Here is a 17,681-nt window from a genome sequence, read left to right as displayed (position 1 = left end):
GCATCCCTTTATATTTGCCCAGCTTTCCCTAATTTTAGCAGCTTACATAACCACGGCACAATTATCCCAACGGAGGCATGAACATTTGGTACAATACTACGAAGTGAACTACAGACCTGATTTAGATTTCATTCGTTTGTCACTCATGTCGTATTTCTGCTCCTGGGTCCACTGAGGCGGAGGCTTCAGGGCCTAAGTACGTATGTACTGAAGTCTTTCTTGTCCTGGTCAGCACGTTGTCTTCACTCCGGCCCTCAGCTCCCCTCGCGTCCACTCTGCGGAAAGCCTTTGAAATGACCCCCTTTCTCCAGTCCCACTCCCCTTCAGCCATTCCTTACAGAATGATCTTTCATAAATGCAGATTTGATAGTGGACCTTCCTTCTCAAATGCCCTCAAAGTTTTCCCTTCATGCACGACGCGGAGTTGAGGCTTTCTAGCAGGGCCACGTCTGGATCTGCTTCTCCGGCCTCATTTCCCTTAATTTCTCCCAATTCAGGACCCACGCAGGAAGGTCCCTGTGCTCTCTGTGGCCGCCGGCTCACAGCCTCCGGGCCTAACGCTGGCCGTCCACCCGCTCTCACTCATGCTTTCAACCTGCCCCTGGGAAGTTTCCCCTCATCCTTCCCCTCGCCAAGCCTGGACCTAGCACAGCTTCTGTTAGGGTGCTGACCAAACTGCGTTGCGGTTGCGTATCTGTCTCCTCTGATGGTTTGTCAGTCTTTTGGGTTCTTTTCGGCTGCACCGCAGCTTGTTTCGGATCTTAGTTCCCTGACCAGGGATTGAACCCGGGCCCTCGGCAGTGACAGCACCAACTCCTAACCACGAACCCCCGGGGAATTCCCTGTCAGTCTTGAGCAGAGGAAATTTGTCTTTATTTCTGTAGCCCTGACACCCATCATATTCAGTGCTCAGTAATTGTTTGTTGAAGACGTAGAAAACAAACTTATACTTACCAAAGGGGTCAGGGGGGATAAATTAGGCGTTTGGGATTGATAGCTACACACTACTATATATAAAATAGACAAACAACAAGGACTTACCATATAACACAGGGAACTAAACTCAGTATTTTGTAATAACCTACAGTGGAAAAGAATCTGAAAAAGAATGTGTGTGTGTGTGTATAACTAATTCACTTTCCTGTACACCTGAAACTAACACAACGTTGTACATCAACTATATTTCAGGCAAGCAGGCTGGAGACAGCGGTGACTCAACCATGGCTGATGCGCAGAGCTCGTGTGAACTCATGAAATTGGAACGTCTCCATGACAAATGGCCCTGAACATAAAGCCAGCTGCTACTGCAGAGAGGTACTTCAGAATTCAAAGATTTCCAAATACCACGTGATGGGTCCCTGGTGAGAGTCAAGGGCTTCCTATGGTATCAGCCCATCCTCTTCTTAGTGGGACAAACTCCTTGGGAGGCATCAGTAGCAGTCGGTCCGGCTTGAGGGAGGCTCAGGAGAAATTTCAGGTGGGGGCAGGGGTGTCAGGCGGCGACAGTAGCCAAGGCTGCTGGGCCTGCTGGAGGCCCGTTCCTGGGGCCAGGCTCCCCAAAGTGTGGCCCACGGCAGGGAGCCCAACTCATCGTTCTTCGCCCAGGATGGCCTCAGTTTCTGAACTGCCAGTCCGTGTGCAGCAGCCCCCTCAGTGCTGGGCTCCGTGGGAAGGTTGGTCATCCCCACAAGAGGCAGAGAAGATGCTCACGAGAAACTCAGAAGGGTCGTATTCACGGGGGGCTGGAGACTGAGTCCCGTTTTCCCAGAGCTTCCACCCAACTCATTTTTCTCCCACTCCACCCTGTCCAAATCCATTTGGCAAAACTCCTTTGAAAGAAGCAGTAGAGTGTTTTTAAATGGTTTGTTATCATTTGTGTAAAGTTCAGGTAATGCAAGGACTGAAATATTGATTGGAAAATCTTCATTTCTTGGCTGCGTTCAATCTGGGCAGCTTAAACTGTCACGGGAGATTAAAAACTGTTTTTCATTATAAAGTGATATTTTCACACTGCCAAGAAACGTGCAAAGTAGAGACAAGTGAAAGTTCACGTATAATTTTGTCACCATAGCAAAATGCATTTTAATATAGGTTCTTCAATCACTTTTTCTTAGACTTAATTTTTAAAAAATAATTGCAGTTACAGCATACGTACCATTTTGGTAAGCTCCTTTTTACTCCCCATTACATTATAAACATTTTTTCATGCTGCTCAGTAGTTTTCATACCCAAACTGTTTAATGACTACGTGAAAAACACTTTTGAATTAAACTGGGAAATTTCAAAGAAATACTTATTAACTTAATTAGCATACAGTTGATCATAATGAAGTCCTGACAAGTTGTCATTTTAGAAATCTATTGGCGTGGGAAGATGCTCATCTTATGTTTTTAAGTAGAAATAAGTAAGATGCGAGATAATTATTTCTAAACGGTGGTTTTAATTTTTCCTTTTTGCCTTTTTTACTTTCTGGAATGTGATAATGAAATAATTACTTTGTAATAAAAACACAAGGAACACTTTCCAGGGGAAAAAATACTGAGAGGAGATTTGATGCTTAATAGCATCTCACAAAAATGCCATTGAAGTCACTCTGAGTTTGGAATTAAGAAGCCAAGAATCATGGATAAAACAAATTATCTATAGAAAGGAAAAACTGCAGAGTTTGTCTTTGCTAGTACAGTTGGAGAGTTTTTTCAAGAACAGCCAATGTACACGTGAGGTCACCCGGGCACTGGAGGGGAGGAGGGTTCAAGGGGAGAACCCTTTGAGTGCAATTCTCAGGGACTCCCAGCTAAGGATACCTGATCTGAGACCAGGGATTTCCGTCCTGCGTCATATGTGCCTTTGGAATGGAAAGTGATCGTCTGCCCAGGGGACACTGGTCATGCAGCTGAGTCGCTTAGCTCTGAGTCTAGGCTCTACAAGTTAGCTTTTCACTGTGGTTTGATTTTCAAGTAGATTTGCTCAGAACTCCAAAATGCAATTCCCTAGTTATGGAGCCTGGAATGTGGCAGGCCGGGCACTAGGTATTGTGGATACAAAGGCGAGTACTATAGTTATGTTCTCCTTATCTGCTCCTGGGGGGTAGAGATAAGTAAATAAGTGATTAAAGTTTCACACGTTAAATGCTATTATGAAATATATATATGAATGAATTATAATAAATATGAATAAATATAAAATATAAATATTTGATTCCTGGCCCATGGTTCCTAAAACCTTTGGAATCCCTGGAGTGATGTGTATGCTAATGAGATGACTGTGGTCAGACCCTAGGTAGCTTCAGGATGGGGGCTGCCTGTCAGGAAAGCCAAGGCACAATTAGAGGGTTGGAAATTTTAGCCCTAAGCCCTGACATCGAAGGAAGGGAGAGGGGGAGGGGCAGGAGGTTAGGTGAATTACTAATGGCCAACGATCTAACCAATCGTGTCTACTTAAGGCAACTTCCATTAAAAAACCCTAAGCAATTGCGTTCAGACAGCTTCCCAGCTGGCGAACACGTTGAGGTACGGGGAGGGTGAGGCACCCGCAGAGGGCATGGACGCTCGGCACACCCCTCCCCATCCCACGCCTGCCCCATGCAGCTCTTCATTGGCTGTCCTTGAATCTGAACTCTTTATAACAAACTGGTAACAGTGAATAAAGCACTTTCCTGAGTTCTGTGAGCCATTCCAGGGTAATATTGAACTTGAGGGGTTGGGTCATAGAAACCCCCGATTTATAGCCCGTCGGTCAGAAGTATAGGTGGCAACCTGGGACCTGTGACTGGTGTCTGAGTCGGGGGTGGTCTTGAGGGGCTGAGCCCTCAACCTGTGGATTCTGACACGTACTCCGGGTAGCCATCAGATGGAATTGACTCGTAGGATACCCAGTGGTGTCGGGAGGACCTTGTTGGTTTGGGGAAAAAACACCAGACAACTATGACTCAGGAAGTAGTGCAGCTTTGGGAACACAGAGGAAGGGACCCTAATGCAGACTAGGGTGGCTGGAGAAGGGTTTCTGGAGAAGTGGATTAAACGGAGACCTAAGGGTGGCCAGGCAAAGGGGGAAGATGGGGCTGTAAAGAAAAGATTCCGGGCAGATGGAAAATCTCAGGAGAAATCAGGAGGTGTGCTTCTCCTTGCAAATATAAATTGTAAATTGACCCTGTAGCTTCCATACCTCATTCTCTTATGAGCTAGATTAGTGTGAGTCCATCTTCTTGGGTCCGGACACCTCTCGACACAGTGACAAAGTTGATTCTCTCAGCCTACGTATCAGAGGGTGAGATCAGGGAACACCGAGGTCCCACTGAGACAGTGTCACCAACGGGAGCGCCAAACGGATCTTCCCAGAAAATACTCCCTGCCTTGTTTTGCATGATTATTCAAACTGCAGTGAAAGTTCTGAAATATTTGTGGTTGGACAGTTTATTCACAGTGGGTAATCTGAAGACAGGCCCAGTGTTGTTTTGAAATAGGGTTTTCTTTTCAAAACTGACATAGATACTCTCCGTGGTGTCAGAAGTGGCCTGGCGAGGGTAACGGGGGGTGGGACGCGTGCGCCAGTGATGTTAGCTTCCCCGCTCCCGGTTGCTCCTTTTGAGTCGGTAGCCACACCTGCACTTACTCGTCTCTACTCACAGTGTCAGCTCTTTACTGTCCCCCTGGAGAGTCGGCATAACAGCTGGATCTTGTCCCTTCAAGCCTTTCAAACACAGCTGGCAACTTGCCTTTGTAGGAGAATTTCTGGGACCGTGGAGAAGCTGATCCAACACACTGAAATCCACCGCGAGTCCGTCACCCGCCTCTTCCACGAAATCACTAACCCCGTGAAGGGACACACACACCTTCCCGGCGCCTGCAATTAGTTTGCATTCGTTCTGTGCTTTTCGTTAGTTTGTTCGGGGGTCTCCACTGACTAGTTCATCTATTAATAATAAGGAACACTTCCTGAATGTCTCCCGGGTGCAAGGCACTGTCTTAAGGGCTTTATGTGAATCAATCCATGTAGTCCTCATACCAGCCCCACGAGGTGGCTGCTGTTACTGTCCCCAGGGTTCACACCCAGGGGGGCAGTGGAGTCGCTCACTCAACTGCTTTCTCTGTCTTCGTTTCTAGAAACGTGGTGTTTCCTCAGAGCATTTCCTGTGATGTTTGGCACCAGGGGCCCTCGGGGTGTGCTGCTTGCCGCAGATATGTAGAGGAGCTCTCCAAGAATGTTCCATCCACATCACGGAGACACGGACTCCTTGTAAAGTGAACAATGCACAGCCACCAACACAGCCAAAGAAGCGCAGAGTCAACACACCCGCGCTGAGAGCAATGCAAAGTCACCCAACGTTTCTGCAGTGACATGGCAGAAAGTCCCGCGGTCTTTCCCAACACAAACTTCTGTTTTAAACAGTTATTAGAAAAGTTTGCTGAGAAGGCAGGAAAGTAACTGTTAGATTTTTAAGTGATGGTTTGCTTTTCAGAGCCCTGTCAAAAATTTTAAAAAATTTTACTGAAATATAGTTGACTTACAATGGTTGTGTTAATTTCTGCTGTACAGCAAAATGACTCAGTTACACATATATATTCTTTTCCATTATGGTTTATCACAGGATATTGAATATAGTTCCCTGTGCTCTACAGTAGGACCTTGTTGTTTATCCATCCTGTATATACTAGTTTGCATCTGCTGACCCCAAACTCCCAATCCTTCCCTCCTCTCCCCACCTCCCCCTTGTAGAGCCCTTTTAAATTTTGATAGCACTGGAGAAACTACCTAGTTTTAAAACAGCCAGGGTTCATCTGGAGCTCAGAATAGAGACACGATGGCCACGGCCTCACCAGGTAACCCTTTCGGGCCACGAGGGACACGTCCTGGGCTTCCCTCCCACACCTTCAGCATTTATTGATAACATGTCTTCAAAGATGGACTCAGAAACTCTTTGGATACTTTTATTGACAATTTGAGCACAACCTTAGACATAGTTGCCAAGTATTTCTTTACACAGTTCAGAGAAAAGTAAAGATTCTTCTGCAAAGACTTTATTTCTGTTCTTTTGCTAGATTCACAGTTTGTTGCACCGTTCAATGCTCAGACATGTTCATTTATAGTGGTTTGTGATTCATACTCATTTACAGCGGCTGCTTGTTCTTTAACTTGTTTTAAGAATCAGTATTCTATTCTGAAAAGAAAAAGAAGGTACCAGCAGGGAAGTAGCAGGGACCTAGGACGTCTACTGCCTGCAGGAGTGGGAGCAAACCTTGTCTGCCTGGCGCACCCAACAAACCATGCAGATCGGGAGGGGGCAGTAACAGCAAAGTCATTAAACCGCAAAGCTGTGGCGGGTATAAGATGCTGGGTGCCCCCCTACAGAGGGAACCACCTGACTGTCCTGCCGGCTCCGCGTACGGAGCTGCTACCTGCTGGAACTGTTGGTAACTCGCAGGCAGGCCCCGCGTGCGTTCCAGGCTGAGCCCTGATGCCAGCCATGGGGATGTGGGGCTCCAGCCTGGTGACCTGCCTCTTTCTTACTTGGGAGACTGGCTCTCCACTATCTCTGTACCATCCATAGGCTCCCTGACAGGAGGTGGCAGCCTCTGGGCCGTGCTGGGGAGGTTGGATTTTCCGACAGAGTGAAGCCATGAGAGGCCGTTCCCACTGACGAGGCTGCCTCCCCCCTATCATTTCCCAGCTGCAGGACCTCTGAGGAAGACGGAGAGGGGGGACTGTCCCTGGATGGATGGTTAGGGACAGAGGGACAGATGTCCTGGGGGAGTCTGCTGGGGTCCTTCCCTCTCTCCCTACAGCAAGGATTTCTGGTGCTACGTCTACAAAGACAAGGCCTGCTACAGATTTCATAATTTCCAGGGTCTCTAAATCCAAAAGAAACCCTGTGCTCTAGTGAGAGTCATTACACCCTCAGTGATGGTCACGATCTTCCTGAGAAGGCGGGCGAGAACAAAGACAGTGGTTTGACTTTTCCATCACACGCTGTGCTGTGGAGGATGGGTTGCCGCATTCAGTGTAAACACAGCTCTTTTTGATGTATTGTGAACACCTCAAAAATAAAAAAAGGATGAAAACTTGATCACCAATCCAATTCAAGCCATGTTAACGTGAGGAAGTATTCTCGTGTGAGTTTACATCCTAGAGAAAAGAACTCTGAATAACCCGTTGGGGGGGCAGAGCCCCGAGTGGGCTGTCCTGAGCCATGTTAATTACACTTATAATGTATTTTGGTTCCGTATCACCGCGATTCGTCCCCAATGACCCCCTTTATCCTTTTAGGCACATTTTTGTTGTTGTTGCAGTTTCCCTTTGCACTCTGTTGCTTTGACAACTTTAATCTGAATCAGATCTGAAAGGGGTCCAGAATAAAATATTCTGATACAAAAAAATATAGTTAACATGGTCCAGGTGGACAGAAAGTGCATAAAATTTCATTTTGATGATCTGGAAATGCTCCTTCTTCACAGATTCTGCTTTAATAACCTGCATGTTTGTTAACACTGAGAATCATTATGAAATCATTTCTAAAAGTGTGCCCTCTAGAGGCACCTTATTCATTACATTGACAGTGAAGCCAGATGTACGAGCTTATTCTCCAAGCTCAAAATGAATGTTTAAAATCAGATTCTCGATTGTGTAATATTTTCAGAAAAACAATATCTTTCTAACGTTGCGTATAATTAAATGAAGTGAAAGTACACTAAGTTTTGATTTCTTCCCTATACATTTGAACACTCAATGTTCAGATTAAGTTTCATAATTTCTCAGTTAGTTGACAAGCTGATTTGTGCAGAGTTGATATTTCATTAATGCAATACATAAAAATAGAATTCTTGGGGATAAACACATGGTTTTGACTATTGCCTGTGTTCTTTGGGAATAGATGCTTTCTGAAAATTTAAATAAGGGCATCGCTTTTTAAGCTGTGAATGTCGTTCTCAGAATCCATTGCAGTCAGTCTTAGAGAGAACCACTGACAATAGTTCCTCAAAACTAGTTCCCACCTCACCAAAGGCTTCTTCCCATTGTTTGCTGAAGGTAAAAGGCAGGTAATTGAACCTGAGAAATCTCTGTGTATTTTTCCAGCCTGACTTGAATTCACTCAAGAATGACAACCCGTACAAAAGGCGAATTGCGCTGCCATCTGTGCCCTGGTGTCCGCGTATCGTCGAGGCCTGTGAATACGTCCTGATGGTCTCACCATTAGCTTGGCTGTTTCCCAGGGGCACAATGAAAGGGATCCTGGGAGCTTCTCTTATAACTGTTTTTGTGATTTTGGAAAGAACTTGAAGTGTGTGTGTGTGTGTGTGTGTGTGTGTGTGTGTGTGTGTGTGTGTGTGTGTTTAGAGAAAGGAGAAGTAGCAGATGACACTAGGACACTCTGTATGTTTCCCAGCGGGATGGCGGCTGAGTGCGCCTGCGTGGCCACTGCTCCAGCTACACGTCGAACCAGTGGTCCCCCATGCAGGCGCGGTTCCACTCCAAGCCGCAGTTCCAGCACCACTCGAGCTGGCACTGGGGCTGCGGGCACTTCATGTGCATGCACCCTCCTGTGGGCAGACAGAGGCCACAAATAAGCACCCGGGAAACACTCCCGCACCAACCTTCTGTTCCAGAAATGCTGCCTAACAGAATTATTGCAAGCCAAGAGCAGAATCTGAACTGAGGAAAACAAACCAGAAAGCCCACTGGGAAGTTCTAAAGTTCTGACATTCGTTAAGAAATGAGAGAATAACCTATATGGGAAAAAAATCTGAAAAGGAATGGAGATATATATCTGATTCACTTTGCTGTACACCTGAAACTAACACAACATTGTAAATCAACTATACTCCAATAAAAATTTAAAAAAAAAAGAAATGAGTGAGATCGAAGCATGACACGTCCATCAAGGGCAAATTTTACTTGTAAATCTGAGTTTACTGACTTCTCTTAAGATGGGATTTAAAGACAAACGCTTTGTGTTTCACAGACGGGGTCGATTCCTTATTTAAATATACAGTAAATTTAATATTTTAAGTATACAATAATATATTTAACAATTAAATACATAATAACATCAATATATACTATGAGTAATTTTTATCATTTCTTCAGTGTTACTTGGCTTGAAAAAATTCATAAGACAGGAGTTGGGACAGCTGTTCCAAAAGCATTTAATAGTGAATAGGTTCCTTCATGCTATTCAAAATTTTATTTAAGATGAGGATAGCAAGAAACTAATGAATAATACTAGGTGCTCTACATCTGTTATGTCATTTATTCCTCAACAGCACCTTGTGAGATGAGGGTGTTAACTGGTTGTAGAATTTTCTCAAGGTCTCAAGGCTTTTAAGTGTGAAGCCGGAGGTTTAACCAAGATGTGTGTGATTCCAATGTTCTTTCTTTCATGGAACAGGGCCTTTCCAGTATGAGATGAAAAGTCCCTTATTTTGGGATTCCCCACCTCCCCCATTTGTTAAATACTTTCCCTACTTGCTTCTGGGGATCAGACACCAAGTCTGCCGCGAAGTCAAGAGAAAGTTATCTGTATGAAGTTATATGTAGAGAACCGTTTGTGAGTGACTTTCCCAGATCACCCATCAAAAGCAATGTCTTTCCTTGAATTCCATGTAGCACTGAATGTGCTCCATTGTTCAATTTTACCAGTTGTCTTGTTAAGCCATTTTTTCTTGCCAAATTTTCCAAAGAATTGCTTCAGTGCTGTCCTTTTTTTTTTTTTTTTTTTTGTGGTATGCGGGCCTCTCACTGTTGTGGCCTCTCCCGTTGCGGAGCACAGTCTCCAGACGCGCAGGCTCAGCGGCCATGGCTCACGGGCCCAGCCGCTCTGCGGCATGTGGGATCTTCCCGGACCGGGGCACGAACCCGTGTCCCCTGCATCGGCAGGCGAACTCTCAACCACTGCGCCACCAAGGAAGCCCAGTGTTGTCTCATTTTTATATTAGAAGCTTGGCATGAGAGCTTGCACTAATATAAAATATTTATGATTATGTAACTAAAGGCATTTGTTTTAGACCAACTTAAGGGCATTTAAAATCCCATAGTTTTCTACTTCTTTTTGGTTTGCTTTAAAGATCATTTAAAAATTCAAATATGTGGAAAATAAAGGGAAAAACGTGTGATACTTTTCTCTTACTATTTCCCAATTAGCATTACACAATTACAGGATTGTGTAATTTTCAACACATATTTATTCATTGTGCACTTAGGATGTCAATAATATAATAAATAATGTAATACTGTATAATCACTTAAATTTCTCTGGAATATCATAAAGAATGCTTAAGCAATGTATTCAAATTCAACGGACTATTAAGTGAGACTGAATGAAAGGTTGAGAATGTTTGCCTATTATACCAAAATCTTAACGGATCTGGAATACTAGCTTTAACAAGTAAGATTTTATTATAGAAACTAGACTCACAATGGCACAGTGGAATAAGAAGAAAGGAAATAGCAAGAGAGAGGATATTCATGTTGTTAACTTTCTTTTCTTCCTGGTGTGTAACATGGAAGGAATATGCTAGACCCCATAATTTGGAGAAGAGTCAGGGACTCCAATTCTAAAAGCCTTGCCGGCTTAAACGTAAACTCGAGCAAGAAGCTGCTGACCACGCCGTGCTCATGTGTGGATATTTGCATGGAGAAAGTCTAGCTTCCCTCTTAGAGGATTCCGTCTCCTGACTGATGCTCAAACCATGAAAAGCCCCAACGGTGCACAGCCAACACACCATGGACTGGCCACTCTGCCCTTAGATTTAATGAGCGATCAGAAGCTCTTGAATGACCTGAAGGCAAATTTAACGGGCAACAGACGCTTACTGCAGAGAAAATGAATCCTGAATCTCATCTGTTTGAGGTGGAAGTAAAGGAAGAACTTCCGGGGATTAAAGGGCGTTGTAGGAGGGAGTGCCAAGTTCAGCCTGCGTTTAAAATGGAAACAATTCTCATTATCATGACAGCTTTGCTGAAGCGAGAACTACTTTTCTGGGATTCAGTTGAATAGGAAACAGGCTATGAATTTAGGTACAGAGCTAGATAATGAGACTAGCTTTTCTTGCTAATGGAGCCTAAGTTTGTTCTGGTCGTAGTGATATCCTTTAAAACAGTAGAGACTATCATTAATAAGCTGAAAGTTTCAGCTTTTCAGTTCATAGGTTAAAAATCTATAGGTGTGACCTCTAAGCCAGTGGGAGAATCAGGTTTCCCTGAAACGGAGTCCAGTCCTGCCTAATCCCAGACTCCTAGACGTGTTGTTACTGTCCCACACTTTCTCAGTACGGGTCATTCATCTCGAATTGATTCAAACAAAATTTTGAGAAAACACAAACCTTCCCTTTAGTCCTTCATGACCATACGCTACACAGAATCGTGAAGAAGCATTTTCCCTCAACAATATATTCTGTGCATTTTTTTGTTTTTTAATATATTTAGCTCTGCCTCATTCTTTTAAAGATTGCCTGTCCCTCTACCCATTAAAGAACACCTGCATATGCTCCAATTTTTCATGATTTAATGATTCTGAGAATACTCTGGAACACATGTACCTGGACCTTTGGCAAGGAATCAAAATTCCAAGAGACAGAATTGCGTGTCCAATGGGGATCCACCTTTAACGTGCTATCCTGGTTATTGTAAAGTGACGTACGTTTTGTTAAAAATTAAAATCAGCTGTAGACACTAAAACCAAAAATCTATAGGTGAAAAATCAGAGCTTTCCACGTAGAGTACATCACAATATTTCAAAGAAAGAACCAGATTAGGAAACATGTCTATAGTCAGGAATCACCTGACCCCTTCAATTCTACCTTCTGGGGCTGCAGGTGTGGTCTGACTCAAGGCAGGTCTGAGCACGTCGTTTTCTGGCCTCACAGCCCGGAGCAGTTCCCTGTCTTACAGAATCAGGTCCAAGCCCTGCATGTCATTCCGGGCCCTACATTCCTGCCACCCACCGCTTGAGCAGATGCTCCTCAACCTTTTCCAGGAACTCCAAACAGCTGGGCTTCTCGCACACACCGGCGCTGATGCTCTACCTGCCTTTGCACCTGCTGGCTGCCGGGAAGGCTTCTCTGCCACGTCCTTGCCTGGCTCGTAACCCTGACCCTTATTCTCGGCTCAGGCATCATCTCCGCCAGGAAGCCGTCTCTTAACCACAAGCTCTTCCTTTACTAGCTTGTTTTCTCTGTCATATTTTATAAGGTTATCTATTTATGTGTCTATCTCCTTTCCTAGCTCCTTTTAAATTCAACAAATATTTATTTATCGGGTACTCTTCTGAGGAAAGAGAGCCTCAGGGCCCACCCTGGGGCCGAGGGCTGGGTTTCACGCACAGCAGGCCAGCTCTCAGCCCCGACAAACCAGTGAGTATCTCTAGATATCAGAGTACTCTGGGGAAATATTGGACCGGGAAGTTTCCCTACCATCTTCTTTTTTTTTTTTTTATCAGATGCAAAGTATTTAATAGTGTTAATAATATGTAATAATAAGGGCGGCTAGTGAAGGCCCAGTGAAGAGAAGGTGGGAAAAACAGTACCTGTGCTTCGTTTATTTCTCTGCCGAGCTAACGCTGCTGACCCTACCGTGCACGTACTGACGTGTTTCACATTTAGAAAGAAGTCTGGGTGCTGGGCTGGGATGGCTTTAAGGTGGATGGCATGGGTGCCCCGCCGGCTCCCGCGAGGTAGCAGGGCCCCTGGGAAGGGGGCAGGCCAGAGGAATGCTCTGAATATAGACTAGAGTTTGACTTCCAGCAACACTACAGAGCCCGGAGGGCTACACAGCGATGGCCCCCAGACCACATGATCACACAGAGCAGGCATCAGAGCAGGGGGAGGTCAACGGGGGGAGGAAAAACCACAGCCACGAGCATGGTCGTGTCCCCAGAGCCCAGCTGGTCTCCCTCTCAGTGGCCTCCAGCGGTTACATGGGGCCACATGGCAGGAGGCAAGGAGCCGGGAGCCGGGAGGGGCTCCTTCTGGTAGGAGCTCTCTCAGGTCTCCCCACAGCTGTGGTGGCTCCCAGGGTGTGAGGATGCATGGACGTGACAACACGTATAAGGGAAGGGAGACGCTGCCCTGGGTGTAGACTATCCCCAGGGAGAACCATCTGAATACGGACGGTGGTGTTTCTAAGCCCGTAAAGCTGTGCAAAGCAGCAGATACACGTGGGCTCCTGGGAGTCCCTGACTACGGTGAATGTCGTTTCATCCATCCAGAGGTGTCCCCAAGTTATCCCCTCCCATGCTTGAAATTTAGAGAGAAGCTGGTAGAAGGCAAAAGTCCCATTCAGAGACACACTCATGGAAAGGCTAGTTTAATGACGGAGCCAAGCGTCACCCCAACATAAGGCACTAACTCTCCCGCCACAGGGATGGTGAAACCAGAGCCCGGAGCGTGTCCCGTGTTCAAAGGGACAGGAATCACTGACGTGAAAGAGAGAGTTTCATGGCCAAAAAATTGCGAACCAACTGGTTACACCAAGTTAAACAGATTTCTTTACAAAAGGCATTCTGAACGGCTTGAATGTATGTTACGAATGGGGATAATAATAGCTTCCTTATGTGGTGTCTGTGAGGATTAAATGATCTGATACTCGAAGGGGACTTAGAACCAGCATTCAGTAAGTGCTCAGTACAAGTCAGTTGTTTTCCTTGCTGTTATTCTCCAAGAGGGGATACAGTGGGAAGCGAGAGTCAGATGTATGTGACGTGGTGGTACCTGCCTTTCCCCGCTGAGTATCTCTAGACACCAGAGTAGTGTGGAGGGCGCTCTGGGGGAAATACTGGACTGGAACGTCTCCCTAGCACTTGTTTTTAAAAATCAGGTGCAAAGTGTTCAGTAGTGTTAATAATAAATAATAATAAGGGCAGTCAGCGTTTCTCGAGTGCTTCCTCTGTCACGCACCGGGAGGCATTTGCCACCCACCATGTCATATGGTTCTATTGCTGCGGGGCAGCTTCTGTTATCAGCTCTATTTTACAGAAGAGGACTTGCAGCTTAGGAGGCTAAGAAGCTTGACGTGAGAGAGCTGAGACTCAAACTCTGGCCAGATGGCGCCAAAGTCCCAGCGCTGAACTCCCCAGCTAGCAAGCCCTCGTAGAGCCCCTGACTGTCCCAGCCACGCAGCCGACGCCCTGAGACGCCCTCACTTCGTGCCCAGCCCAGACTCACCATGTTTTTCCACCGGCACGTGGCAACGGGGACAGGGTTTAGAGGTCTTCTTGATCGTTTCTTTGGAGGCGTGCTCCCACCGAGCCCGCTCTGCCGTCTTCTCATCAACTCGGTAGGCCTGGGTGAATGAGACAGAAGGAGCTGAAAGTCAGATCTTCACAGTGGGCTCCACGTGGGTCCCTTGAAACAGTGCACAGGAAGTTCTTAGAGACGGAAGTGCCTTCAGGCAAGAAGCTCAACAGTAAACTCACTCGACAAGTGGCGGACGGCTCTGGCCATGCAGGGCCAAGCACCAACATGGTTTCAGCATCTGGCCTGTGCCTACGAGCTAAGACAAGACTGCAGTTTCGCAGTTTGAGTTCCTCTTTTTTATGGTCTTGAATAATTATAACACATAACATCTAGTGGGTGCTTAACATGCAGGCAAGGTGACACATACTCTTAAAACCTTCTTGCTAGACGCTTCATCAGGTGAGTGTACTAGTTTTTATTTTACATCGAGGACTAGACATGTCAAACAATTGCCCACAGCTGATAGGCAGCAGAGTCCGTGTGACTCCAAAATCTTTGCTTTTAAACTTTCTTCAACATCTTATTATCTTTCATTCCTGCACCTGGACAGGAACGTGGTCACAGACAGGACGGGGCAGGAACAGGGAGGTGAAGCTGATATGACAGAGGAGTGGCAGCAGGAATGGGGAACAGCTGGAGGTCGAGATTGGGCTCTGGAGCCAGAGCCGCCTGGGTTCCAATCCCAGCTCCACCTGGGTGCGTGGCTTTGGGAACATTCCTTAACTCTCTGAAAGTTCCCATCTCAGATGGAAATCAAAATGCCTAGTGCATGGTGGTATCAAGGATCAGGTAGGTTAATCTCTTTGAAGGTTCAGGACGAGTATCTGACACACATTACCTGATAACAGAATGACCTCCAGACCTACAGCAAGCTCTCAGAAATGTTTGCTAACATTATTCAAGCCAGAGGAAAGAATCACCCCTGACTCATATACCACAAAAAGGAGGAGGGATTTCAAAGGAGCCGCTGAAGGTATTCTGTGCCTGTCTAATTGTTCAGACACTACAATCTCTTCACTTACTTCAGTGTTGAATGACACATGCAGAAAAAGAATTGGTACATTTTGGGATTTAGTACAAGAACTCTGTGGTCTAGAAGTATATTTCAAAATGTTAATCCAAACAGAACCCTTCCTTCTTGGCCTCTATGGTATTAAATTATTTTCTTCTATGCTTTAAAATTAATACGAACGTGCGGGGCATTTTATTAATTTGTAATGACTCTTAAAACATTCCCAGAGCTATTTTTAGATTAAGAAAGTACTAAAAATGACTTAAAATATAAATTAGTGAAGAAATCAAATGACATGAAATGCTCTAATACTCTGATATTACTCTAATAATAACATTGATGACACTTTACAAAGTTGTAACACATTGGTTTTTACACTTTGATCTCCATCATTTCAGTGGCCCATCAAAGTAACCTAGAGAAATCAGGCAGCTGTCAAACTTATTCTACAAAGGAGGCCTCTGAGTAGTAAAAACGCCAAGCGCCAGGTTTCAGGCTGCTCCCCTCGTGTATAACAGCACCAGGGCCGATCAAATCAAAAATCTGGAAAACCTGAAGGATGGAAACCCAAACCAGAGATGCTCACACACGGGGTCTCCACCAGCACCATGGTCTCTTAGCAGGTTTTCTAGATGGTGAGAGTGAAAGCAAGTGGTGCTGGGATGGCTGTGCTCCGAAACGACTGTGTCAGGGCTTCCGTGGTTGAGAATCCGCCTGCCAATGCAGAGGACATGGGCTCAGTCCCTGGTCCGGGAAGATCCCACATGCCGCAGAGCAACTAAGCCCAGGTGGCACAACTACTGAGCCCACGCGCTGCAACTACTGAAGCCCACGCACCTAGAGCCCGTGCTCCGCAACCAGAGAAGCCCCCGCAGCGAGGGGCACACGCACCGCAACGAAGAGTAGCCCCCGTTCGCTGCAACTAGAGAAAGCCCGCGCGCAGCAACGAAGACCCAACACAGCCAAAAAGAAACGACTGTGTCAGTAAGTAGAGCAATCATCCTCAGATACCACAGCGCAGAGAGGGACCTAGATCAGATGTGGAATCTGGTGAGTGGATCCTTCATCCCAGATACGAATCCAATTTTTATCATTTCATCATTAGATTCTAAATATTTTTGAAATGTTTAAGTTTTCACTCTTTAAGAATGAAGTATTAGGAGGTAAATAACTGTGTTTACACCTCGTTTGCAGCATTTAATGGTTTTTATGGTAATTAGTATTTATTTTTCTGTTATTTCCAATAGAAAGTGAATCCATCCAAGGCCAAGATCACGTTTGTGTCTTCTTCTTCTCTCCAGTGTCTGGCACAGTGCATGGTACCTAGCAGGCACTCGGTACATTTTAGCTGAGTCAGTGAACAAATGACACATCCCATGAAGGCAGCAGCCTGACAATCGTCTGGAACAGGACCCCGTGAACCAGCAAGGGCATGTGGGGTGCATCCCTGATGGTGGTCATTGAGGTGAAACCAATTTCTTTCTGTTAATCAGCTCTCCCGTTCACAAAGGAAACTTCCTTTGTAACTCAGAGGACGTCATGTGATTTGTAAATACTTTGTTAGAACAAAGCAGAATCAGTTTAACACTAAGAAGTAACCACAGGTCACGGAAAACTTCCTTTGGCTCTGGGACAATGTAAAGACCACTCATGGCCCAGAGCCCAGTGATAAAGCTGTGATGAATGAGAACCGACACAAGATTTAGTAAGTAGCTTTGTGTCTCAAGTACGCGTCTTCCAATCAGCTCAGATCACGTGTGGTCCTAACCCCAAGTGAACATAGCAAATACCCTTCCCGATCCTATGTCCCCAGCTTCTCTTTTTAAGGTTCAGGAGCTTGTAATTCTGTAGCAGTGGTTTAAAATTGCTTACTGGAGGCATACAGATCAGAGAAATACATAATGTTACTTATCAAAGACTAATTTGAAGATGCCACTTTTCAGCAATATGGCGCACTGCATGCTAAGTGCAATTTCTCCGAGGTCTATATACCTAAAAATGCTGGATGAAATATGCAAAAAAAGTTTTTGCTTAACGGTTTATCTGATGGAAAAGTCAGGAAAATCCCTGAAGGTTAGGATAAGAAAGAGAAAATCTTACTGGTACAGGGAGGGAGGAATCTGGTGTTTGCTATGGGGCTATTTTCCTAGTCCCAGGCTGCCCAAGGCCTGGTCTTTACAAGCAGAGATGGGACCTGGGCCAGAGCAGGGTGGAAGGTGGAAAAATTCTCCCAGAAGAGAGAATTGATAAAGAATTGATGAAAAAAACTTATGTGCTGGTCTCAGCCTTCGTCCTATGGTGGAGCAGGTCGGAGAGACAAAGTTCCTCTAAGAATTCCCAACCACTAAGCCTTATGCACAGCGTTTGTGAAAAGAATTCATACCACTTGATTAGGTTAAAAATGGACTCACGCCAAAAAGTTAATTTGAAATACTCCTGGATTG

General features: G+C 45.4%; 1 protein-coding gene across 3 annotated transcripts in view; it reads right to left on the bottom strand.

Moving 5' to 3' along the window:
• AGPAT4 (1-acylglycerol-3-phosphate O-acyltransferase 4) overlaps positions 1-17,681 on the bottom strand; it is a 1,410,257-nt gene that overhangs the window by 145,710 nt on the left and 1,246,866 nt on the right. For 2 of the 3 annotated variants that reach the window (XM_060029668.1, XM_060029670.2), the window contains one exon: positions 14,154-14,271. In XM_060029668.1, the coding sequence (XP_059885651.1) occupies positions 14,154-14,271 (118 nt within the window). Of the gene's footprint in view, positions 1-5,802; positions 8,535-14,153; positions 14,272-17,681 lie in introns of those variants that run through there. The other variant, XM_060029671.1, reaches the window with a different exon arrangement.

This window comes from Delphinus delphis, chromosome 14 (genome assembly GCF_949987515.2).
Source record: "Delphinus delphis chromosome 14, mDelDel1.2, whole genome shotgun sequence".
In the NCBI taxonomy this organism is placed as follows: domain Eukaryota; kingdom Metazoa; phylum Chordata; class Mammalia; order Artiodactyla; family Delphinidae; genus Delphinus; species Delphinus delphis.
The sequence above is the reverse complement of the archived record's forward strand: the minus strand, read 5'-3'. Positions and strand labels throughout refer to the sequence as shown.